Raw genomic sequence first — 26,001 nt, forward strand, 5'->3', positions numbered from 1 at the left:
CCCACCTATCCCCTCCTCCTACCTCAAGCCGCACCTCCATCTCCTACTGACCAACCTCATCCCGCCCCCTTGACCTGTCCGTCCTCCCTGGACTGACCTATCCCCTTCCTAACTCCCTACCTACACTCACCTTTCCTGGCCCCATCCCCGCCTCTTCGACCTGTTTGTTTCCTCTCCACCTATCCTCTCCTCTATCCCTCTTCTATCCGCCTCCCACTCTCTCCCTATTTATTTCAAAACCCCCTTCCCCTCCCCCTTTTCTGAAGAAGGGTCTAGGCCCGAAACGTCAGCCTCTCTGTTCCTGTGATGCTGCTTGGCCTGCTGTGTTCATCCAGCCCTGCACCTTGTTGTCTCGGATTCTCCAGCATCTGCAGTTCCTACTATCTCTAATTCTAACAGAAAGCAGCATTTCAATTGAACAGGGCTTCGAATCACAACAGGCAGTTAATTGCAAAGGCTAACAGCATGTTGCCATCTTCAAAGTCAAATACACACACTCCCAAGCATAGCTTCAATATTTACACGTGGAGTGAATCTCTGATAAATGAGTAGCTCTGCCTGTATAATTTAAGACAACACTGGTGATTTGTCACCAAACCATCTGCTCACAGCACTACATTGTCATATATGCACTGTACACTTTGGATTATTCAATCCTAGCATCATACAATAACTTGTTCACATCCCCTGCTTCGCTGATCTTTGGCTTTGAATATTCATGCTTCAAAAGAATTCCCAACCTCAGTGCTGAAGCAAAAATACATCCAAGAGTTTGGAAAGGCTTTCATTCCCAAGCAGGTTCTTGCTGCTGAATTAACACAGGGCTCACACTGACGTGCACCCCATTCAAACTCAACTGGCCTCACTTGCTACAATTCTGCCCTCAGGCTACCCAGGGGCTCATTGAGCAGCCAAAGCACAACAGGTAGAAAACAAAGGGAGCACTGAACAGAGAATTTTGCCAGCAGTGTATCCGCAAAGCCTGCAGGTTCCCCCCACCCCAATTCACTCACAAGATGAGGACATTGTTGGCTAGACCAGCATTTATTGTCCATCCCTAATTGCCCACAGGACAGTAAAGAGTCAATCATATTGTTCTGGGTCTGGAGAGACATGTAGACCAATTCAGGCAAACATGGCAGATTTCAAGGACAGTGACCCAGATCAGTTTTTCCTGACAAATCCACAAAGGTTTCATGGTAATCTTTAGACTTACTTCTGAAAATTTTGTTCATTGAATTCAAATTCCACCATCTGCTGTGGCAGAATTTGAACCCAGGTCCCCAGAATATTAGCCGAGTTTCCTGGATTAACAGTCAAGCAATAAATTTCGGTTATCTCACTGCATTGTGCCCCCCAATGCTGTGACATGACCCAATCCCTGGATGATAAGTGGAAGAAGGTGAATGGAGGAATTACAAATCAGAACACGTTTCTTATTGGGTTCGACATTTTGCTTTTATTTCTCAATGCTACAGAGCACATAGATTAGTTGAAATGCTGATTGCTTGGTCCAGTCCCTTCCCCCACCAGCAGGTCATTAAACAGCAAAGCGACACATCGCAGGTATCCAATTTCAAACCAGCAGCAGGTTGGAAGAGGAATAATCTCTGATTCTCAGTGGTGTCTGAAGGAGCCAGTGAGATGAAGCATTTCTCTTGTGCCTCAGTGGACATCAGCTGTTTGAATTTTCATTCGAGACTCACATGAAAATAAACTATTTCTTCAAAGTTAAGAGACAGGAAGCGTTGCTGTAAGGCTACAAATGATTAATACAAAAGCACCAACAAAATGGACACATCCAGTTACAGAGATCAGATGTGCTGCCAGTGGATTCCACTTGGAGATGGCCCTGGCCTGCTGCATTCATTATTCTCCACCACACAGCTCGAGCAGAATCTTCTTGTAATCACCAGAACAGTCCCCCTAGAAACAAAAAAAAAACAGAAGTTCTCATTCCAGCTTGGGAACGACGTCTTTCTTGAACAAACATTGCACCAACTGTAACCACAGCTCTATCATCATCATCATTTCTAATAATGTCATCACAACCATGTGGCAAGTGTTGACAGCAAGCACCCTCCCCAGGAATGGAGAAAATGCAGTCTCTGTGCCTTGCTTTTGTCATTATCCTTCCCACTCAGCTTCTGGAGAGCACCACCCATCCACTACCTTTTAGCCAGACAGCTCCCAACTCATCATTCTTTGTATGGTGCCCCAGCTCCTCTGATTAGGATGTCTCTGGCCTGCTTCCACACCAATCCTCTACAGAGGATCCCATTCAGACCCACCTCCCTATAACCCTGCATTTCCCCATGAATAACCCATCTAGCTTGCACACCCTTGGACACCATGGGCTATTTAGCACGGCCAATCCACCTCACCTGCATATCTATGGACTGTGAGGAAACCCATGCAGACAGGGAGAACAGACAGACACAATCACCAGAGGTCAGAATCAAACCCAGGTCCCTGGCACTGAGACAGCATACCACCTGGGCACAGATTTCTGCGTGTTTCAACAAGGAGCTCTCCAGAATGTTACCACCCTCAACCTGAGGTTCAAATGGTTCAAAGCCACACTCAGGACCCGAGATTCCAGACCAAGCCCAAACATTGCAGTTGCTGCACAGTAAAGGAGATGCAGCACTGTCAGAGGGGCTGGTACCACATCGACCCCCTGCTGCTCTCCAGTGGTACACGTACAACATGTAACATGGTGAGGAGCAGGAGGGATCCTCTGACATCCTGGAACATGTTCATCCTTCCATGTTAAGAAAAGAGGCTTTGTTTGTGAGATCTTACTATGCCAAGACAGCCAGGAACCCAATATGATGGGCCACAAATTACTTGGAGACAGCTGGAAGAGGCTTACATTCATATTGCAGCTTGTACAAGCCAAGGCCACCCCAAAGCACTTGATTTAACGTGTCACTGGAGAACTGAGGAGAGTCAATTTGCACTGAGCAATATCCCACACATAGCTGTGACCTGGTCATCTGTGATTTCATTACTGTTCATCCATGGAAACGTGGGCACAGGCAACAGGGAGAACACCCTAGCTGCTCTTTCAACAAGTCGCACTCTGGAACACAATTCCCATGACTTGTGTCCATCACATATGTGTCATTTACAAACCGCATCAATTCCCTCTGACAAAAATAAGTGAGGTGGGGTGGGGAAAGTGCATTTCACATTCTTGTGATCACCAGGAGGCGGACATATCATGGCTATCACGCCAGTGGGTCATGCTGACGGGCAATCAGGAACAGATCACAGACCGTTGTCCTGACTGAGGTACACACACTGTTGTTCCTCATACGTTCACTGCAAACCAGCCTGACTCTGCCACGTTGGCTGTATTGATGGAGGTTGGACAGAACAGAAAAAATTGTCTTTTTGCGGCCATCAGTTTACAGTGGGTTTTAATGCCCGAACTTTAGTGACTGAACCTTTTTGGACTGAGGAACCCTGTGGATCGCACTGTTGCAAGGTTTAATATCTGGCCTATGCTCAATTCACAACATAGCACAGGGGCACGGTGCAGCTTTACTGGAGGGAGAGACTGAGGTTTTCCAGGCTGGCAGGGGATGGGGAAAGTGTCAGTGGTGGTGGGAGGAGTAGTGGGTAGGCAATAAGAGGTTCTGCATGGGTTTGCGAAGCATTTTTGTGGTATGCTGAAAGAATACAAAAAAAGGGTCTGTTAGTGTCAGTCAGCAAGCATGAGAAGTATTGGCTGATTCCCCAGCAGTGATCAATCAAGCATATAAAATCCAGGTCAGGTTCGAGTGAACAGCGTACAGTACTGGCTGGTTTCCATCTCATTCATGGCTCTATTACATGAGCTTCCACACACATCCCAAATCAACATATAGATTTCTGCAAAGGAATGACCGTGTAACTTGCAGCAACATTACGGATCGCGATTGTCCAACACACTGCTGTCTGAATGTTAGTGAAGCTGATTAAACACTGACAAACCCACAGTGCAATGTTGCAATCCTGCAAATCAGAGACATACAAGTTTGGGAAAAAACCTGCACAATTCCAACACAACATCAATGGAGGAAGTCAAGACCTTGATAATTCCAGTTCCATTCTTCACTTAGGAAGAGGTTTCAATCAAATTCTCATTTGTTCAGAAAGTGTGTCTCTACATATCTTGATGATCTCTTATTAACTTTCACCCATGGTGAACCTCTTGCACAAAATTTTTGCTTCATCTAGATTTTAAAATCCTGACAGCTTTCATCTGCAGCTGCCCCCAAAAGGGCACACATGGATTATCTTGTGCCAATTAAATTGTTTCAGTCTGTCCCAGCAGCCAGTCAAGTGTTGGGCCTCTCTTGGAATAGATAGAAATGATTCTGTGGCCCGTCTGTGAATCACGACGCTTCTTTCTGGCTCAGCTCAAACCCTCCGCTGTTGCCAACTGCATGCCTGTTGTTCTGCAGCCATGCATCCCTGTCCTTGGCCATTCCCTGCCGGAACGTCAACATTTGGGCCAGCTCCCTAACTGGAATGGAAAAAGACTATCCCAAAATGGACTCAACATCCTCCCAAACAGAACGAAAACACAAACATTGTCGCCAAAAAGACCATGCACTTTATGTTACAGGTTTTACGGCACCAAGAGATGTCGAAGGACATGTCTTAAAAAGCTAAGATCAGTGCAATTTTCTACAATTCAGTAAATATGTTTTGTTAGTACAGATTCCTGTTACTTTTCAGTAATAGTTGAAGATGTTCATTTTCTGGCCTGCACTGTATTGTCAGATTGAAATCCTGAAAACAATCTATGATTTGCAATAGAGAGGTTTTGAGCTAATTTAATAACTCAAGAGCCTCGCTTCAGTTCGTAGCCATTTGACAAAAAACTCACTGCTCCAAGTCACATTCCACTTCACAGCAAAGAGTGGGTGTGCAATTGATCTCCATATTTAAGAAATGATGCTGGGTGACTGCTTCGCAGAACACCAACATAAAGGGAATCCTGAGCTTCCTGTTGCCTGCCCCTTAAACAGTGTTCCTTGGCTAGTATCTGTCTCAGGCTTGTTGCGATGCTCCAGTGAAGCTCAGCGCAAAGTCAAAGAACAGCACCTCATTTTCCATTTGCAGTCTTCTAGACTCAATGGAGTCCAACAATTTTAGGGCTTGAGCACCCTCTTCCCCCCACCCACACACAACAGGCCTCTCATTACATGGGCTGTACCTTTTTGTCAGCTACTAATAGCCCCCAGCTTTTAATTCTCCTGGGCTGCCTTTTACCTACTCCTTTGTCTGGTCTGTTGTTCCCTCTCCACCTATCATTTACTCCATATCCCCGCACCCTACCTTCTGTTTAAAAACCATGCCTTGCCCAGCTACCAGCAGTTCTGAAGGACAGTCACTGAATCTGAAGCATTAATGGCTTTCTCTCCAATGATGCTGCCAGACCTGCTCAGGTTTCTCCAGCAATTTCTTTTTTCGTTTAAGGATAATACTGGCATTAGGGGCAGTATTGGTGCCCCAGAGCGAGGCTGGGATAAACAGGTTTTTGATCTTTCGGGCAATCTCGGGACATGAGAAACAGGGTCTCAATGTGACAGAGGTCAAGCAGCTTTAGCTTAGAGACAGAGTGTAGGGATTCATCGAGCTCCTCATTTTCAAGTTGTTACAGGTCACTATTCTTAAGAAACACAAGAATAACCTTTCAATGATGGCAAGGGTGAAACTGGGGCAGATTCAATGTGATTTTTAAACAGTGGTGAACACCGTTAATCTTGTACAGTCTCCACGTCAACTTCCACCTAATGTATATGTCTTGAGGAACAGTTCAGTCTCAGGTATAAGTCATCAGCAGCAAGCAGGTACTGACTTGTCTGGACAGCATCTCCTCACCTCACACTTACCTTAATGAAAGAATACAGGGACTTGCCGTACATCCTCTGAAACTCCTGTTTAATGTCCAGCATGTCAACCTCGCAGCGAGACACCATGACTCTGATCAAGGTGTCGTCATCTGTTCCAGCCCCCTAAAGATCAAGACAGCACCAGGTTAGACAGTTGTTTTGCGCTTTTTGCGGGAGAAGGGGATGGGAAGAAAGAAAGAGGAGAAAAGCTGACCAAACCCTTGCAGGAATAGAAGCTGATCTGTCCAGGGCCATACTGAGGGAATGCTACACAGAGCAGCATCAGCACTTGGACACTGTCTCGCATGGAGGCCTGTGTGCCCAGCCTCTAAACACTGATCTCAAAAGAATCCAGGATACTACACTGAAGACTAAAAGGAATGTTCTCTCAAACATTTGAAATCAAATATGGTGATTAGATCGATGTTGTTTGAAGGATCTTGCATTCGATTGGTTGGCAGTAACGACACTTCAGATACAAGTGCAGAGACTGTGAAAGGGTCAGAAGAAAATATAAGCCTTGGTTTTATTTTCTCATGGTTCAACAATAACCCTATCATTATAGAGCTCAGAAATCGTTCTGAATACAGCACTCCTGCAGCACTGAGCCTCTGACACAGGCAAACTCCCTCTGCAATGCACTGAGCTTGAACAGACAGAAGTGACTGACTTGAAGCGGTGTTTGACCAGCAGACAGAGAGCTGTCCCTAGAGAGCAGCCATTGCTACACAGCAGGTGATCGTGAACCTCTCATTCATTGCATACTGACTGTATCTAACCAAAATCAGCAAAGGTCAAAACTACTGTCATCCTGTGTGAAGCTGCATTTTTAACCATACATGTGAACAAAGTGACTCCTCAACTCTCCCCACAGGAGAATTGGTTTTTTAAAAAGCCATCAAATCCCCATAGTGTGGAAACAAGTTATTTTGCCCATCACATCTACAGTGATCCTCTGAAGAGCATCCCACCCATACTCACCCCTTTACCCTATCCCACCCTGTAATTCCCACAGCCAATCCACCCTAATCTGCACATCTTTGGACTGTGGGAGGAAACCCACACAGACAGGGAGAATGTGCCAACTCCACAGAGACAGTCACCCGAGGCTGGAATCGAACCTGGGTCCCTGGCGCTGTGAAGCTGCAGTGCTAGCCACCGTGCTGCCCCAGCACAGAGAAAAACAAAAATCGATGTGAGCTGGAGTGGCAGTTTGGTCGAGGTCACGTGAAATGGTTTCTGAAGGTAGAAACGGCTATTTTGCTGGGAATAGCAGCTCAGCTTTGGTGGAGAAACACCAGCAGGAATGCAACAAGCTGCACTGTTTTGGGGAAAGCAATTGGTGCATTGAATGGGCTTGGAGCTGACCTTATAATTGCATGGCCCCAGTCAGCTTTCATATTCAACCTGCATTTCACAGAACCCAAGCATCATGCACAGACACATTTGTCAGCTCACTGAACATGAATGGCATGGACGGGACAAGATTGGAAGGATTTCCATTCCTGTGTAGTGTAGCTACCTCCTGGATATTAGACAGCGGAGAAACTCAAAACAGCTCAGGTGTTCCAACATCACAAAGTGTTTGTGGGTTTGGAAACTACGTTGGGCTGGATAGAGTGACACACACACACACACACACACACACACACATCTGGTGCCCAGTGAAGTTTTCAGTCAGCACCTAACTACACTGCAAAGCTTCGCAACAGAATTGGTGAACGTCAGCGCCAAGCATTGAGTCTATTTACCTTCATAGATTTGTACAGCCTCTCAGCAAAGTAGGCAGGTTGGTTCTTCATGTTCTTAACTGGGTGGTGGGGGGGGTGGGGAAGGGAGGGTAAGGGTGGTTCAGAGAGAGATTCAAAAGCCATTAGTCCCACATGAAGTGCACAGAGGGCAAACTCAGTCAGGGAGAGGGGAGAAGACACCATCACTCACCAATTGCTAATAAAGCTGTTTCCAGACTGCCAGACATCTCTCCTTTAATGCTGCTTTCAATGTCTTTGTTCGCAATAATGTTGTAATCTTCAAAGACTGTTCAGAAAGGGAGCACACGAACAACGGTCAACTGGCATTTCCACTTGCTCAGTGTGTTGCCAAATTAGCTTCGTTACCAGAAAGCAGGAAACCATTCTAGCTCTTCTTCCACAGCAGCTTGCACACTGCATCTCCCACCTGCCTGCTCGCCCTGCACTCTTACACACAGCCTTCAGTTTCTGGTGGCTGGTCTAGTGCTTGTCCCAATGATAGGACAGCAACAGGCTTGGTGATGCCAATCTCTCTGGTACATAGACCGAGGCAGAAAACTGTGCAAAATCTCAAAGGAATCACAGGGAAAAGACACAGGCTGTCCAGGCTCAAGGGCCATTCAGTGCTGTCGATCATGCGGTGCTTGCTTGTCAACAAGCCCCTCTGCCCACCGTGAGTGAGGCTGGTATTGAGTCTTCAACATCTCTGGGTTTCAGGATGGAAAGCGACAAAAAAAAAAAACCCACACTTTCCAACCATCCCTTTGGGGCAGTGCTTGCAGTCTGTCAGTAAATTCTCACCATTGAACCACGTGGGACAAGGCACTGAACTTCAGGGAGCCGGGTCACCTTTTTGCCCGTATCCTTGGGGAGGGAAAAAAAAAGCCACCCTTCACCTCCATCCCATTACAGAATGTGGAACAAGAGCTTTGTACTTGCCTAAGTGATTTCTGCCTCTGGACAGTGTGAGATGTCCAAGACAGTGGAACAGATTCCCAGTCAATAACAAAACCATGGAGCCTCCCTCCTGCCTTGTTGCCCCGTGGGAAGTTTCAGAAGGTTATCAATGTGAGCAATCCAAGCTGATGCTGATAGGGACAGGCTCCAATCCGGTCAAGCTTGTGACATTTGTCCTCAAACAATTCCTGACTTTCCAGATACTGGAGCAACTGTAATGCCAGTGGACCAAAAGCAAGGTGCCTGAATCAGGTCTTTGTTGGTCTGAGGCCCCAGGAGTGAGCCCAATGTACTATGGGGGTTCCCTTAACATCTGCAGTGCTGACAAGAGCAGGCAAAATACAGCCAGCTTGGGACAATGTGCCAAAGCAGAGCAGACTGTAGGAAGTACATTCTCAGTATGGCTCATCACTTAAAGTCTGCAATGTTTGAACTTAAAGCTTTAGTGCTTTTTTTTTTAATGATATCCCCAGGTGAATGTAATGTTTACTTTTAAAACTTAGTTCCTTAATTCATTCTTAAAGTTTTTGTACCTAGGTACTTGCGTCTAAGATTGTGTCACCACACATAGCACTGAGGACTTGTCCCTGTACTCCTGCAGTTTTCTACTCGAGAACACATGGCATCGTCTAAATGATGAGGGAGATGAATTGGGTCACGCAGGACAGTGCTCCTCTGGAGCAGAGAGATCATCACCGGCCTGTCAAGCTCAATGAAGTGACAGTCCTTAAACACTGCAGTGCCCTGCAGCCCCAATCCCCTTTCCTGTCCCATGCTCACTGACACTGCCCAATGGAGGGGTTTAGACAGTCCAAATCAGCACTTCCACTTGATGCTGCAGCAAACTGGCTAAGGAAGACTATTTCTCAGCTTGCAGAGATACACAAAACAAACATCACAACATGGTACATGCTGATGCTGATCAGAGAGAAAGGATGGGTGTTACAGAGGGTCTAACATCCCAGGAGACTACATTTAATATTCCATTGGGACCACACAATAACATTAAGCACCTCCTTGGTATTGTACTGTCGAGAAGACACCTTTCTGTCCCCAGGCAATACCTGAGCATTTGATTTTTTTTTTTTTTTTTTTTTTTTTTACAATTTACACCTCATTACATGAAGGCCAAGCTCGAGCTGCCTTGAGGCATCAGATACAGTTCTGCAACTATTTAAACCAACAATCTTAAATTGGCAGAACATTGTCTCTGAAGACAAAGCTTCTGGCGAAACCAGCTGCTTTCAGCTCAGTTTGCAATCAGGCACAGACTTGGTACTTGTGCCCTTCTCAGCCAAAGGGATCTTTCCCGTTTTGTGCTTTGGCTGAAGAAAAATTTGAGGATGCAGTCCCATTTCTTCCCAACAGGCTGCAATAGAGCAGCAGTTTTGGACAGATCCTGAAGGACCCGATTTGAGATTCACAGGAGGGAGTCAACATTTAGCTGATGCAAGGGGCACTGGCAGCTACTTTGTCCAGAAAAACATGGTGGCTCTGTGCAACATTCAGGCCCCCAGAGGCTCATGGCTGTGGGTTCACATTCCACTCGAGACACTCAAGCACAATTCTCCAACAACACAGCCAGGACTGGACTCAGGCAGCACTGCACCACCATAGGTGCCATCTTTCAGATGAAAGACGCATTTTGTTGCCAAGCCCCCCACATCGGTCTTCTGATCACTATCCTGAAACGATCCCTGTAACCTCCAGGCTCCACATGTCTCTGCTGTGGTAATACAACTGTTTTGGTACGTCAATCTGTTCTTCACAAATTGCCCATTGAGTCCAGGGATGTGTAATTTAGGTGGGTTAGCCATGAGAAGTGCAGGGTGACAGGCTGGGGGTGTGGGTCTGGGTAGGATGCTTTTTGGAGGGTCAGTGTGCACTCTATGGGCCAAATGGGCTGCCTTGACGCTGTAGGTTTTCAATGCTTCTCTGAAACCCAGTGTAGCGTTGCCTAAGTGAGAGCCACTCCTTCTACATGTTGAATCACAAAGGGAGCAGACAGCATAGATACGGAAGGTTTCTGTCAGCAGGGACATTCCTGAAAGGAAAGGAATGACAGTGGGTAGGCAATAGCAAAACATTCAAACAGTGAATGGGTGAAGGAGAAAAATTGTTTATTCCTGTTTGGCACAGGAGTACAAGGAGAAGAGCGAACAAACCATGGCTTATGAGGGAAGGTAGAGAGGAAAAAAAGTGTACACATTAGCAAGAAAAAGATAATAGACCCGAGAATGGGAACAGTTTAGAAATGAAAGGAGGACGCAGGGATTGATAGAGAAGGGGAAAACACAGGACGGGAATAAAACTTGTGGGGAACAGGAGAAGTGACTGTAAAATTTCAGACGGCATCTAAAGAGAAAAATATTGGTCAAAACAAATGCGGATCCCTCACAACCAGGGAATTTCTAATGGGGAATAAGGAAACGGCTGACTCTCAGACCTCGTCCCGTCATCGTTTCCCTGGAGATTCAGGACCCGAGTCTCAGCATCAACTCCCTCCTTGTCCTTCTGGATGAAGAATTTTATCATATTACGGTCACTCATCCCCCGAAGCGTCTCTCACAGCTCCATTACCAATGATTCCTTTCTCATAGCATCGTCTCCAATCTATGACGGCCTCTTCTCTCGCCGTTTCCTCCATGTATTGTGCAGCAAGCTATCCTGGGGACGTTCCAGGATTTCCTTCTCTACGCTATCAGGAATCATGTGATTCCCCCAATCCAACTGCAGATTAAAGTCACCTACAATTCCAGACCTTCTTATAGCACACGTAGTTCAGATTGGCTGGTTAATGCCGTTCCCAACATCGCTGCAGTCTGGTGCTCTCTCTCTCTCACCCTCACTAAGATTTTTGTTTGTTATTTCTCAACACTACCCACACAGATGTCACATTTTCTGAGCAAAGATATTGGATCAATGTTATGTTGATATCCTCCTTAACCAATAATGCATTCCCACAGCCTTATCCTTTTTGTCTGTCCTTCCTAAATCCCGAATATCCCTTGATGTTCGGTTCCTGTCCCTAGTCACCCTGCAACCATCTCTGCATAATCCCTGCTATATCCTGTTTGCGGGATCAGGTCATCCACTTTATTTCAAGTGATCCGTATGTTCCTCGTCCCATTCTTTTTTTTTTTTTTTAAAAAAAGAAAGTTGAGGCTTTGTTTGATTCTCACCTTCAATCCCTTGACCTTTCAGCTCTCTTTTCCCCACCTTTCCATGTTTTGTTCACGTCACTGATTGCCCTTCCTCTGACTCCCTGCATCCGTTTCCACAACCCGTCAACTTAAATTTAAATCCTCCCTCATCACTTGCACAAATACCCCCCTGTAGGGCTTCAGTCACAGGACTGCCCAGGTGCAAGCTGTCTGGTTTGTAGTGGTCCCAATGCCCTAGGAATCTGTAATCCTTTGACCGCACCATCTGTTGCACTGTGTGCCCATCTGACCCATCCTGCTGTTCTTACTCTGTACACTATGTGGCACTGGTAGCCATCCTGAAGTCACTGCCTTTTGAGGTCCTGCTTGTCAGCTTGCTTTCTAACTCCCCATATTCTGCTTTTAGGGCCTCATCTTTTTTTTGAAACCTATATTGTTGGTACCAAAGTGTACAGTGACCACTGGCTATTGATCCTCTCCATCCCCGATGTCCTGTAGGCTTTATTCACTGCTCTCTCCATCGGTCCTGCCAACTTCAGTGACCTGCACACGCACACATCCAGGTCCTTCTTTTCCTGCATCTCTTGCAGAAAAGTACCCCTGATTTATCTTGTCTCTGTGCTCCAGGTGTCCAAATATAACACCTCACACTCATCCACAATAAACGTGACCTACTGCTTGCTGGTCTATTCGGTCAATCCGCCAACGTCCTTTTGAAATACTACACCAATTACAACACTTTCACCTTGTCTCCAACCAGTGAAAGCCTTACCTTTTCGCAAATGGGCTGGGTTCCGGACACAGAGAATACTCAAGAAGGCAGTTTCATCAGTGCCCCACTGCTTCTCGCCTGCTTCATACAGCACCTGGTTTACAGTGTCACAAAAAGGAACAGAACAGTTTGCAGTGAGACATAGTTACGAACTGGTATTCTTGCTGTGTGGTCACTCACATACCACTGGAGACCAATGGCAGAATAGCATCAGTGAAGACAGCGTTAGTGAACAGGTTGTGGAACCGTTCACAGTAATGTGAAGCTGTCTTTTTTTCTTAAAAGACAGGAACTCCATTTTGCACTTAAGGTCCCACTGAACAAGTTAAAGTGCGGGAAGGAGGCCTCGTGGAAAGGACAGAATGAAGCATTTCTTCTTACGGTGTGGGGCTGCGGAGTGAAGCCACACACCTAGTGCTCGAGTCATGTTTTACACCACCCAACACCAAAGATGCTTGGGCACAGGCTTGCATATGCAAGGGTGGGAGCCTGTACACTCAGCCCCTACACAGTCAGCAGCTGACAGCTGTTGGCTTTCAGTGTTTGTCATTTACCGATTGCTCTGTGCTGCCATTTCAGGAGGCAGCGCATTAACTGGGAGCATTAAGTTAACATGTTCCTGAGCTCTACCTCCTGCCAGGCAGTGTACACATACACAGCTCAAATTTGAAAACCACAAGATGCTTTTCAAAGGCAACATGTGGATTATAGGTGCAAACGTGGAAGGTTATTTGTAGTCGACATAACATCCAGATTCAAACAAACACGGTCAGTCAGTCAGTGTATATGGTTTCACAAGGCAATGGTTCTCTGTGCAAACGAGGTGTTGGAATGGGATACAGACAAGTTGAATGGCCAGGAGACAGGACAGACTGCATTGTGGATGGTACATTGATTTCTATCTTTTGGGCCTACTTGGGAATGTCAATGTCTTCGATACGTTCATCGAAAAAACTGCAAAGAGGGTTATATCGGAGAGTGAGCGCACAAGTTAAATAAACAGCACAGTCCTTTATCTAAAGGAAATCTAACTTGTTGCAACATCCAGTTGTTGAGAGGGAGGCAGATTCAACATGTGTCGCTATAGAGGGATCTGGGCATCTCTGTGCCTGAATTGCACAAAGTGGTATACAGCTACAGTATCTGACATTAACATGGTTGATTAATGACCATGAATCCTCTGTCCATTGTTGGAAGAAACCCATCTAGTTCACCCATGTCCTTTAGGGAAGCCCTATATCTAACTCCAGAGCCACAGCAGTGCGGGTGGCTCTTAACTGCCCTCTGGATAATTAGGGATGGGCCATAAATGCTGGCCCAGCCACCAACACCCTTGTGTGGTGATTGAATTTCTTAAAAAAAAGCACACTAAGGAAGGCAAATGGAATCGTGGCATTTATTGCAAAAAGGACAGGATTATAGAAGTTAAAAAAAGAAAAAAATGTTACACTTGAAGACATTGGTGAGATCAGACCTGGAGTACCGAGTCCCGTTTTGGCCTCCTTGCTTGAGGAAGGATGTGGTGGCACTGGAGGCAGTTCAGAAGAGCTTCATCAGATTGATTCCAGGGATGAAAGGGCTGACTTACAAGGAGCAGTTGAACAGGTTAGGCTTGTACTTGCTGGAGTTCAGCACAATGAGGGGGAAATCTGATGGAGGTTATGTAAAATGCTGAAGGGGATTGAAAAAGGTGGGCATTGAACAGATTGGCTCACAAGGGACAGCATATCAAACAAGAGGAGATTATAGATATAATGAGAGAGGCGGTAGTTTCTCCTCATCTCAGTTTTGAACCTACTTCCCTCAGAGGGTTGAGAATCTGTGGAAATCACTGTCCCAGAGCACAGCAGGGGCAGAATCATTCAACAGACTTATGAGGTAGGTGTTTCTGATGAAAAGCAGGATAAAAGGGCTATGGGGGTGTAGGCAGCAAAGTAGCATTCAGATCAAGAAAGGATCAGCCATTATCATGTGAAGTGTGGAGCAGGCTCCAAGGGCTGAAATGCCCAATCGCTCCATGTTCCTATGGAAACATGGAGAGAGAGGATGTAACTACCTAGTTATCTTGCTGTGGTTCAGCCCCGATCAGCTTACATCAAACCAGAGCTGTACAAAGACCACAAGCTCTCACTGGCAGGAGCATCAGACAGCCTATAAATCTGCTAAGTCTGTCACACCGACACAGCACGTTTCTCCAAGGCTCAGCCTCAGTTTGTACACAGTCCCCATTAGTCTGTTTGTTCGAGCTCACCTTGTTACTAACTATACATTGAGCAGCTGCTCAGAGCCTCAGGAGCAGGTGGGTTGCGTGAATAGCTCATCCACCACACAGACTGGCCCAACCAGGAGCTGGGAAAGATCCACGGAAAAATGCAAAAGGACTGTGGCAGGTGGGGGAGTGCAGTAGCAGGGAGAAGGCAGGCATGGGGATAAACAGCCAGGAGCGTAGCGGTGACACTGACTGGTCACCACAAACCACTAGCTTCACAGCTGAAATCTTTCACTGCAGAATCATCACCTTCCTGTCAGTGAGGGCACAAATATCCCTGCTCTTGTGCTATCAGAGATTAGGATCATGTGACATTTCCTATAAAAGATGCCATTTGTGTTGTAATGTATCAGTGTTCACTCCTGACTACATAAGGGAGTAAGAAGGGGCCAGCAAAGAGTGGGGTAGGGGGAAAAGCTAGAAGCAGAAATAGCCTGACAGGAAAGAAAATAAAAATATGTTGTTTCGGTTGATCTGAGATAAGAGAGAAAGTAATTGGCAAAGTGGATTCAGTCTGAGCATAGTGGAGTTCAAGTCTGACCACCATCAGATCCAAGAGAATTATCTCAATCCATGAAGGCATGGTGAAGTAGAGTTATCACAGCCATGTACCTGCAGAGGTCTGAAAAATCAGGAGCAAAGACCCCAATCTGTGACCTGCAGAGCTGGGGGCTCAGCTGGAAGCAATCTACTCATGTTACAGCCGCTCAACTGGCCTGTGATTTAAGTATTCGAGTGGCTCACATTTATTCGTGGTGGTTGTAGAGGTCTCAGGTCATGACTTACCTGCGCATCCTGCTTGGCTCGCTCTTCATCCACAACACTTCCTTCATCACGGTTACCCTGTGAGCAGCAAACAGTTTCTGTATTCACTTGTTGCAAGGAGGAAGTAGCCAACAGTGCAAAAGGTTAATTTCTTGGAGATCAGTGACAGAATTCACAGACAGGAAGTAACCGCAAAATAACCCCAGAGTCCTGGAGTACAGCTTCACATACATGCAGAGATCTGGCATTCACTACAATATCAACTCAGGTACAATTACATCTGACAGCTGCTGAACTACAGTCTGACCAGACCGCCTGTGGGCAGTCACAGTCCCATTCCTGTTATTGCACATTGTTCAACTCCGGGACCAGAGCCTCCGGTCTCACCCTCCAGTTTTACCCCTGTCAGTCCACAGAAAGAGAAAACACACAGCCTCCTCATCCCCTCAGAACCAACATGAGGCTACTTTTAAACCCAAAACTGGCTGAGTTGGGATGTGGGGTCTGTCCTATGATGAAACCATCCATCTAATGGGTATCGATTCTCTACAGTTTTGCAGCCTAAGCAGTGATCTCACTGGGACCTGCAAGATTCCCAAGTGGTTTCACAGGATAAACTCGGACAGGTCCCATCCTGCTGAGTGGGACATCTAAAACACAGGGCCACCTTGTCCACTGACCTTCCTTCTTAACCTGAACCTCAAACATGAACTCTCGTTTCTTCTCATAGATGCTGCCAGGTCAGAGTTTCTGCAGAAACTAAATAACAACCCAAAGAGCTGCAGATGCTGTAAATCAGGAACAAGTTGCTGGAAGAGTGCTGCAGGTTTGGCAGCATCTGTGAGGAAACAGTTAACGCTCCCAGTCTGGTGACCCTTCCTCAGTTCCCCAGCAACTTCTGTTTTTGTTTCAGATTTCTAGCATCTAGAATTTACTATGATTTTTTTTTTCATCAGGAGCAACGTCAGTCTTATCTCGCTGTCAGTTTCACTCTCCATTGATGGTACAGCAGACAGACAGGAGGCAGGGTCTTAAACTGGCCTGCTGACCAAATCAGAGACTGGGGGGCGGGGGGTGCACACTGTCACCAAGAACTGACCTGTGGGGCTTTCATTCCCTTTCCAGCCAAAGGAACTTTGGGAATTGCCTCCCCTGTGCCAGAGAATGGCAGACAACAGCCAGATGTCAGTAACCCGAAAGCAGCAATAAAAAAGGTGCAGACAGGGGGCATCATTAGCCAACAGTGAGCCAAGGCCCTGGCTATGACAGTCACACCTCATTGTGCGAATCTGAAGGCACCTGTATGGGTCTGACACACACAGCTTCCAGAATATTTATAAAAAACTAGCCACATGACACAAATAGGTCTCACAACAAGAGCAAACAAAAAAGGGAAATTAGTTGTACACAGCAGTGAAGAGGTATGGGAGCTCTTTCCTGGCACAACTTAAGGGCTCATGGATCCTTGGCTTTACATGCTCGCTCCCTCCAAACATAGTCCTACTCAGACACGCTGGCTTCATATCCAACAGAAACGCTGGTCAGTTCTGCCTGTCAAAATTAACGTGCCATTTTCTGTAGCTCGAGTCGAAACATATGCCAAGGACAGCAGGAGTGTTCTTCTAGCAGCACAGAGCTCATTCTGGCAAGTGTCAGATGTTGGAGAGGTTGTAACTGTAGCTGCCCAGTTCCTGACCTCAGGACCCTTACTTGAGGGCAGGCTAGGATCTGCCAGCTGCTCCTTACCGTTGCCAGGGACACGAGCACTCGCTGGAACATAAGGGAAGTGTCCCCACAGATGTCATCCTCCAGACTCTTGCCATGCTCTGCAAAAGCAGAAAAACCCTCCATGTATAAGCTGGACAGTGAAAAAGGAAGAAACACAAAAACACTGACAATATTTCAGGCCCCACCATCAGGAGATGACAACCAGCATATTGCACCTGTCCAAAATAACGTTCAATGCTTCCATTTCAAAGTATTCAATCCAGAATTGAAATTTTTTGTCATCTCCCCCTCTCCAATTCTCACTTTCTACAGTCTACAACCCTCAGCTGTTTCTGCAATCCTCCACACAGCCTCTTCATTAATGCATGGCCAGTCATCCAGACGCTCTTTAATTTAGCGACAGTACGCTTCAACAACAGATCTCAGGTAATATGAAATCTGCCCGGATACATCAGGGGTTTAGTTGTTTTTGTCGAGTGAGTTACCAGTGGTCAGTCACTGAGACACATTGCAAGAGCTCAGATTTCTTCAAATGAAGCTTACTTCATGAAAAAAAACAAACATCTACACATAGGAGACCTTCAGCAAGATCTCAGACACAGCAAAACAAAGTGCATGAAACTACTGGTTGCCAAGATTCAAGAGCTGAGAAAATTCACCCGCAACTCTTCAGGTTTCACCCGACTCCTCATGGCTTCCTCGCTTTGAACTAGGATAAGTCTGAATCCTTGGCAAATCAGTTGAGAACTAGGCACAAATCTTCACGCCCAAAAACCTGAAGCTTCCTAAACCAACATTAAGTGAAAAGTTTCACAATTTAATCCATTCTGCTGAGGGTGGACTGGTTCCTCAACTGTTTCCAAGAGTGAAGCTCAACTGGTTTCTGAAGACAGTGGTATCTTCTGAACTAACCCACCAAAAAAAGAAAAACACCTTGGCTTATTGGACAGCTTTTTCTGAACCTAGAACAAAGTGAATGGACCTAGACATTGACCTAATCCATGTAAACACAACAGCACTATCCACTTCCTATTCATAGCCCAGGGTCCACAGAAACCAGTTTTCCCCACAAGGTGCTGAATTTAGTCACTGTTCCATTGGAGTCTGACCTTCTTTTAAAAGAAAAAAGGATCACCTATCACAGAACATGCCGACAGCCTTTTTGACATTCCAGTTTCACAATTATATTTAGGTCAACTACCCATCTTAGAATCAAAACTCTAAGCCCTGCTATTCACTAAGTCATATAGCACACAAATGGACCCTTCAATCCAATTCGTCCATACTGACCAGATATGGTAAATTAATCCATCTCATTTGCCAGTATTGGACCCATATCCCTCTAAACCCTTCCTATTCATATACCCACACAGATGCTTTTACAACTTTCTAATTCTAACCACCTCCACCACTTCCCGACTGCACTTCTCAATCTCCCTGGTAAAGATCTGATCAAGCTGTTGGTCACAGCCTGTGACTTTTAGGTCTGCTTACACACTGTGGGAGACTTCCTCACTGCACCACAAAGTTTCCATAAAGAGGACATGCTGCTGATACATCAGAGAAAGCCTGTACAACTCTCATCACATACCAGTCAACTAAACCAAATTTCGAATGGGGCAGAAGGACCGGAGAGTTTATTGCACAATAAACAGCAGTTTTATTTTCCAGCAATAAGAGGAAAAAAGTTTACCGTTCTTGTAAGTGGCAACAATTTGCTGAATTTCATGGTTGCTCCGTGAAGCCAGAATTTCAACTAAACAGCCTTCATCAGTCCCAGCACCCTAGGGACAAAACAGTGTGAATTAGTCGCAGCTTCCTCTCAGATTGCAGAGAAGTGTATTGTACTCCCGATGCATTCATTGTTCACCACAAAATGGAAGATAATAACAGCCCTGAAGGCACCGCAAGCCGCTCAGAAACAAATTAGAACGGATATAGCCATTGCAGCTTCTGTGTCAGCCTGGATACCAGTTGTGACCCAAAAAACAAACAAACAAAACACCATGCATAGCATGGTAAAGGAAAGGCTTCCAATTTAAACAGAGCACCTCTAACATTGCTCAGAGACCTAGGGCTATGTTTGAAAATCTTCTGCGCAATTAATCACTCCTGGAACAGTGACTGTTCCATCAGTCAGTGCAGCAGTTAATGTAATCGAACAACAATCCAACAACGGTAAACAAAGATGGGATGGATCATTTCAGCAATTCCTCTGTTGATGCAGTGTTGGAGGGAGGATTGACTGAGTTCAGGAAGGACTGCAAGGTTGCAGAGTGCACTTACATGTTTCCTGCAGGGGACAAACCTCCATAACATTCTAAATGAAAGAAATGCTTACTAGGACAGTGGAACAGGGAGGCCTCTTATTTAGTGTCACGGTTAAAGGGTGATAGCACAGAAACAGGCTTGTTCAAACTCTGGTGTTCTATTCTACAAAACACACCAGCTGATCTGTTTCAGAGATCATGGACAGGGAATCCAATAATGACCTTGAATAATGTGCCATTTCTGATCACACAGATTCAAGTCACTCCAGAGAGAAAAGAGCCTCACTCTAACAGCTCCACAGAAATGACATTTGACAATTAGCTCAATTGATGGTGGTGGAAACAACCTTGCAGGATGACATTTCTTTACAAAAAAAAACCCAATATATTTTTATCTTCAAATAATCAATTGTTCCAACAGTCCATCAAACAGAAGGTCGATGTGTGATGTGTCACTGACACATGGTACCAATGTTTGGCCAGAAGCTGCTCAAACTCCCACTGGAGGAGCAGGCATCATTGATCAGACAACATGAGTCAACAGCAGTAATGCTGAGAAACAACTCACTTTTCCAACAAGCCTTCAAAACACAAGACAGATTTTTGGCCAAGATTTAAAAAACGTGACGCAGCTTGCATCTCAAATGAACACCGATTTCACAAACCTTGACCTGCAAAGGCACCGCTCACTTCAGGAACTGAGTAAACAACCTCAGGGGAGGCAATCAATAGTCTCGAATAGGAGCTGGACTGATGAGAAAGGTGAATGGCAGGGAGACAGCTGGCAGTGTCACTGACCTATTCATACAAGGAGGTTGGGGGAGGGGGGCCATCTATTTTACTGATCCTAATTCACAATGAACATTGGCCAGAACACCAGGGGAGTTCTCACACTGGCGACAATGACAAGTCTCATACAACTTACAGCAGCTTCGGAAACCAAAAGCAGGCTAAACGTGGGCAAAGGAAGAGGCCGTTCAGCCCCTTCAGACTGTCCTGCTATTCACCAAGATCAAGATTGATTGGTGACCTGTAGACCTGCATGTGCCCCACATCCTGTTCCCTATTCTCAATTAGCAGAAACATAGAAACCAGAGGTCGCCAACGTAACACAGACGTGCCATCAGTAACCGTTTGTGGAAACCGAGCTACTTTTATAAAAGCATTTCCCTCACAATGAACAAGTTTGCAAAATTGGACTGGAGAACGATCTGGCTTCAATTTCGAAAACCAGGCCATCCCCACCCTATGCTGGGTCTTCCATCTCATGTCAAACGAGGGGACTTGGGTCACATCTTTCAAGACTACCATGGAAAAAGAATTAATTTCACGTCAAACGGCTGTTGAGAGCAGAAAACATGGCAACCATGTTGCCTACATCAAGACTGTACTAACATCAGTGCAAGGAGGGATCGATCTGGCATTTTAGAGAGTTCTTTGAGCAAAGATGTTTACTTTCTCAAAATGCTTTTTTTGCTCCAATTGATCATTAATAAGGAGCAAGTACAGGGAGACCAGAAGCAAGATTCTACGTCCCACTGTCTCCCCATCACATGGAGCGTCAACTCTGGTGAGACACAAAGCTACTTTGCTAACCCTGAGTATGCCCAATGATTCTGGTAAACATCAACTCACTGTAGAGCCTTAAGTGGTGGACTGTGAAGCTTCACTACCTGGACGGGAACATACACGTTTGTCAACGGAACAAGTCTGAGCCCACTGGGTCTCACACATCCTTTGTCTGCAGGCACCCATCCAGCCCTCAATTCCCCTCCCACAATGTTCCAGTAGTCACAGAGTGCTCACAACAGCTCACATACCTTGATGGCCTTTTTCAATTCGTGCACATCGTACATGACAGGTGTCATCATCAAGCCAAGCACAACTTGCTCAAAATTGCCAGATATTTCGGACTTCAAGTCACTGATCAGGTCCTGCAGCAAGGTATATTAAAAAAGGAAAAAGAATAGGATACAATGTTAAAACGTGCAGTCCTTTAGCCCTGACGACTATCTCGAACTATGAAAACACATTCCCAGATATTTGCACCACTATGTCAACATGACACGAAGGAATGGAATAAGCAGCATCTAAAACACCAGGGAGATTCCCCATGTTAGTTTCCTGCAGCACATACACAGAATACCGTGTGACCAACTCCAGCAAATGGTGTTGATATGAAGCTACCTCAGGTCCTGCAGGCCCCACCAATTTCCATATGTGGCTTCCCCTGCAAGGGGAGGGGTGAAGTGCCACATTTACACTTAGACCCACACGTAGACACTCATCCGAGAAGCAATGCTTTGCTTCTCAATGTTTCCATGGCAGTTAGACTCGTACAAATATTGTTGTAATCTCTGGAGGCTCATTAACAGCTCATAGGGAAAGAGTACCCTCCATATTGACTTGTGTACACCAACGAAACCTGGTCTAGCAATTACTGAAAGCACATTCCCTCATGAATTCCACTGTCTCCTCAAGAGGTCACAATCACTCTTTGCCTAAGCTTTTCTCTCTCTTGTGGAATGATGCTACTGTTTCTGATCCTGGCTTACTATCTCTCAAACACAGACTAGCCAATTACAGACATTGCTCTTGCCAAAGAATGTCAACCCTTTGAGCAACCATATCACACGTCTCATCTGGAGGCTCCTCAGTAACACTGCCTCACTGAGAACTGCAGTCCACTCTGCCATCAGCAAACAGACACTATGCAGAAGACACAAGATACAGAACTGACCTTCTCCTGTAACTAGCAGAGACAGAGGAGGCTGGCAATCAGAGCCAACAGGCTGAGGCAGGACTAGGACACATTTAAAATTGAGGGAGTTTGACAGGGTTGATTTAGAGTGTAACAAACTTTGGCAGAACCCCAACCAGAGACCCTCAAAAATATGACAGGGTTACTCCTAAATCTGAAGTCAGGAATAGGGACATGGATTTACATGAAGGAGCATGAGGTTTTCAGGGGATAGGAGGGAAAAACTTATTCTGCCCAGTAGCTGGTGGGAACCTGGAACTCAGTGCCTGTGAGGGAGAGAGGCAGAAACAAAAACAGTCAGCACATGGTAGTCATTAGATGTGTACCTATGATGCCAAGCATACAAGGCTATAGGCTAAGTGTGGGTCAACGGCAGCAAAATACTTATTTGGTTTTTTTTCTCCACAGCACAGACTTATGGGCCAAAAAGTGACTTTTCCAGTGCTGCAGATCTTGTGACTATGACTGGATTACAGAGAAAGCGAGAGAAGCCAATGCTGATGAGGTGTGACAACAGTTGAGGAGCAAGTAACATGGTACAGAGATATTGACTGTGAGCAACTCAAAAAAAAGTTAGGAGAATTTGAAAAGTAAAACCTTCACTAGTTGTTAACAGAGCAGTGAATAATTGAGATTTCCCCCACAGAGCGCTTTGGTACAATTCCTTTTTGTTCAAAAACAGCGTTAATGTTTCAGTGCCCAACACACAAAGACAGTGACAGGATTGTGTTTACTCAACAGGCAGCAAGCAGTTGTTGGAAACTGAAAGGATTGGCCTGCTTTAAGTGGAGAAGATCTGTGGAAGGGAACAGACCATAGTCTGAGAACACAGGAAGGTGGCCCAGAGAGACAGGCAGAAGAAAGCAATTGGCCAACATGGACTCAAGGGTGGGGAAAAAGGAGAAGAGCGAACCGAGAGGTCAGAAGTTGAGAGTTACAACAAACATCATGTTAACGTAGCCACGAGTTGGAGCCGTGAGTAAGTTCTGTATACGTGAAGGAGGTGAGGAGCTAGAGGTTAACCAAACTGCTTTATTATTTCAACAGGTTGTTCCTTTTCTAAACATCCCCATTTATTTCCCCCACAATAGACATCTGTTACTGCACAATTTTTCTACGTGGAGTTTCAGTTCTGTTTCTTCTGGATCCTCTGAAACTTCAGTGAGCTGATTTTATGAGGACAGAATAAAACACAACTTGCCCTGCCAGAGCAGTGCTGATCATAGCCAGATTCCCGAGGCAGGTGAAGGGCTACAAATGGCCATCTCTATCCCACTGCCCAAAGCTGGGCAGTGGCTTCACTTCTGCCAAATATCCAAGGAACCAACTCTACAGTGGTCACGACTCATGGAATAGTAGAGAGGTAGAGAAAACTGCAACAGCTACCAGAGATCATAACCTTCACTCAGGCCGATGAGACAAGTCGGAGGATAGACTACAGCATAAACTGGCTTGTTGGTGTTTACTTTATCCTCAATTTGGCTGAACGCTATGGGAAAGGGTTAATTGAGACCTCTCAGTGGAAGCGAGTATATGAATGGAGATATTCCCTGGTGTGACTATCAGTTCCACCAAGCCTGAAATGCAGTTGATCCAGATCGGCAGCATGAAACAGTTATCTGGCGGCCTGCAGTGGACGAGAAGAATTGGAATTGACATCACCAATTAGTACATTTTTCAATGAGTTCTGAAAGTTGCAGTCAAAAACCATACCCTGCCAAAAGCAGTCTTGAAGTCTGTTTTGATCTGCTGCCTCTGAGCTATCGTTCTTCTGGCCAGTACCTCTATGATCGCATCCTCATCAGTACCTACACAGCAACAGAACAGTTTCAAAAGGGAGCTCGTCATTTTCTGGTCTAAGACGCATAAAATTCAATGGTGTGTGTTTGGCTGTGGAAGATGAGCAGTATTCGGCAAGGTTTCCACTATCAGCATGTGATAGACAAAGGAACTTTAACTCTGCACCAAATATGTTACAGCAAAGAAAGAAGCCATTCAGCAAACAAAGCAGTTGCCTTACAGAGTGGTGGAAAAACAAACAAATGCTCACGAAGCAACATCAGCAAACAGATTTTTACAGTGGGACTCAACACTGAATCCCTTGCAATACATCCACATACATTGACCGACTGTTTTTCTGTGAATTTCCATTATAGTACTCCCAAAAATGCCAGATCATACTCCTTAGTTAGAGGAGACATGATTACAATTCAATACATGTGCATTCTGAAACTGCAAACCAAAAGCTACTAAAGAACGTGATGCAATTACAACCGACCACTCAGAATGATTGATTGTGTAATTTGCACATTAAATCATGTAATCCCTGGGGCAGGAACACCATACTTCATCAGGGAAGCCACATTCCCATCTTTCAGTGCAGAATCACGAGAGCATACATACAATCATGTTCTCCATTCCCATCTAAAACAGTGACAAAAAGTAATTACAGTATTTTTACTCAGTTGATGCACAACATTCATTTTCAAGTTTTTGCTCTTTACATATGGCAGTGGGGGTGTTGAGGGAGAATATTTGTGGTCAAGTTCAAGTAATCTGAAGGTTATCTACCACTGAGCAAGTAAGGAACATAAAAATGCCTTGGTACAATTGACTACCCGAGTGCCATCATCCACACAGAAAGGTGTGGGCACTCCGTACCTACAAGCAGTCTAACTTGATTCAGCGTGACCTTACAAATCTGCCTGCCTCCTTTTGACGCAGAGATGGACTGGACATTGCAAAGGTCACAATTATTCTGTGTTGTTCCAAGATGGTCACGGACTTGTCAGAGATGCTTCTGTAACTTTGCAGGTTGTTAGGTTATTTCAGATTTCACCAGAATAGCTGCACAAAGGAGGCTGTATTCCCTGCAGGGTAAAACCTGGTAGGGGATGTTTAGATGTGGAGATGTTTAGGCTGGTCCAAGAATTGGTTCTCTCTTCCCAAAGTGGGCAGAACAGAGGCCAACTGAAACAGTATGGGCTGATTGTTCAGGCAGCACTTCAGAAGGGTGTGCAATAGCAAATCCACTCCAATCCCAAAACATTGCTGAGATCAGGGGAAAAAGGAAAATATTCACACAGAACAAAACAAAAAAAAAAGTAAGTTGGGTTGATACACACAAACAATCTACTTGAAATGTTACAACAGGTTAGAGGGGCTGAATGGCCTTCTCCTGGTGACGCATCTGATAGAAAATATTTCAGAACAAATTGGAGCAAAGGTGGAGCTGTTTTGCATAGAGTATTGCTGCAGAATAAATGGAACAAAGTTTCAAGTGAAATTTACCAAGGCAGCTGAAAAAAAAGACATTCACCATGTCCCATGGGTCTCAGACACACCCTGTGGCCCCAAAACCCCAGAACGACATCTTGGTGAAATGAAAATTGACCGATTGGGATACAAACCTAGTCCCTTCATTGCCTTTCTCAGTTTGGCAGCATCTTCCTGGGAATTGAATCCAGGGTATTGTTGGACAGTGCCACGTTGTCCCACCTGTCACAAGTAAAATATAGTGTCATCATTCTGCCCAAATCCATTCTTTATTCTGACCAACCGATCGCCATTTATTACCAAAAGGTCCCTGCTTCCCTACCCTCCTCTTGTTTACCTGGTCTGTGTCTTGCCAAAGGGTCTGAGATTTCAAACATCAGATGAGCTGCTCAATGTC

At 45.5% G+C, this 26,001-nt stretch overlaps 1 protein-coding gene across 3 annotated transcripts in view; it reads right to left on the reverse strand.

Moving 5' to 3' along the window:
- Positions 1-1,436: 1,436 nt before the first annotated feature.
- LOC109924951 (annexin A4) overlaps positions 1,437-26,001 on the reverse strand; it is a 39,557-nt gene continuing 14,992 nt past the window's right edge. For 2 of the 3 annotated variants that reach the window (XM_048618752.1, XM_048618753.1), the window contains exons 3-13: positions 25,739-25,826; positions 24,042-24,136; positions 21,388-21,501; positions 18,991-19,081; positions 17,316-17,395; positions 15,591-15,647; positions 12,536-12,629; positions 7,833-7,928; positions 7,643-7,701; positions 5,892-6,014; positions 1,437-1,926 (exon numbers count right to left, since the gene is read on the reverse strand). In XM_048618752.1, the coding sequence (XP_048474709.1) occupies positions 1,870-1,926; positions 5,892-6,014; positions 7,643-7,701; positions 7,833-7,928; positions 12,536-12,629; positions 15,591-15,647; positions 17,316-17,395; positions 18,991-19,081; positions 21,388-21,501; positions 24,042-24,136; positions 25,739-25,826 (954 nt within the window). In that variant the 3' untranslated portion in view covers positions 1,437-1,869. The remainder of the gene's footprint in view (positions 1,927-5,891; positions 6,015-7,642; positions 7,702-7,832; positions 7,929-12,535; positions 12,630-15,590; positions 15,648-17,315; positions 17,396-18,990; positions 19,082-21,387; positions 21,502-24,041; positions 24,137-25,738; positions 25,827-26,001) is intronic. The other variant, XM_048618754.1, reaches the window with a different exon arrangement.

Source organism: Rhincodon typus, chromosome 40, assembly GCF_021869965.1.
Source record: "Rhincodon typus isolate 14 chromosome 40, sRhiTyp1.1, whole genome shotgun sequence".
NCBI classification, from domain to species: Eukaryota; Metazoa; Chordata; class Chondrichthyes; order Orectolobiformes; family Rhincodontidae; genus Rhincodon; species Rhincodon typus.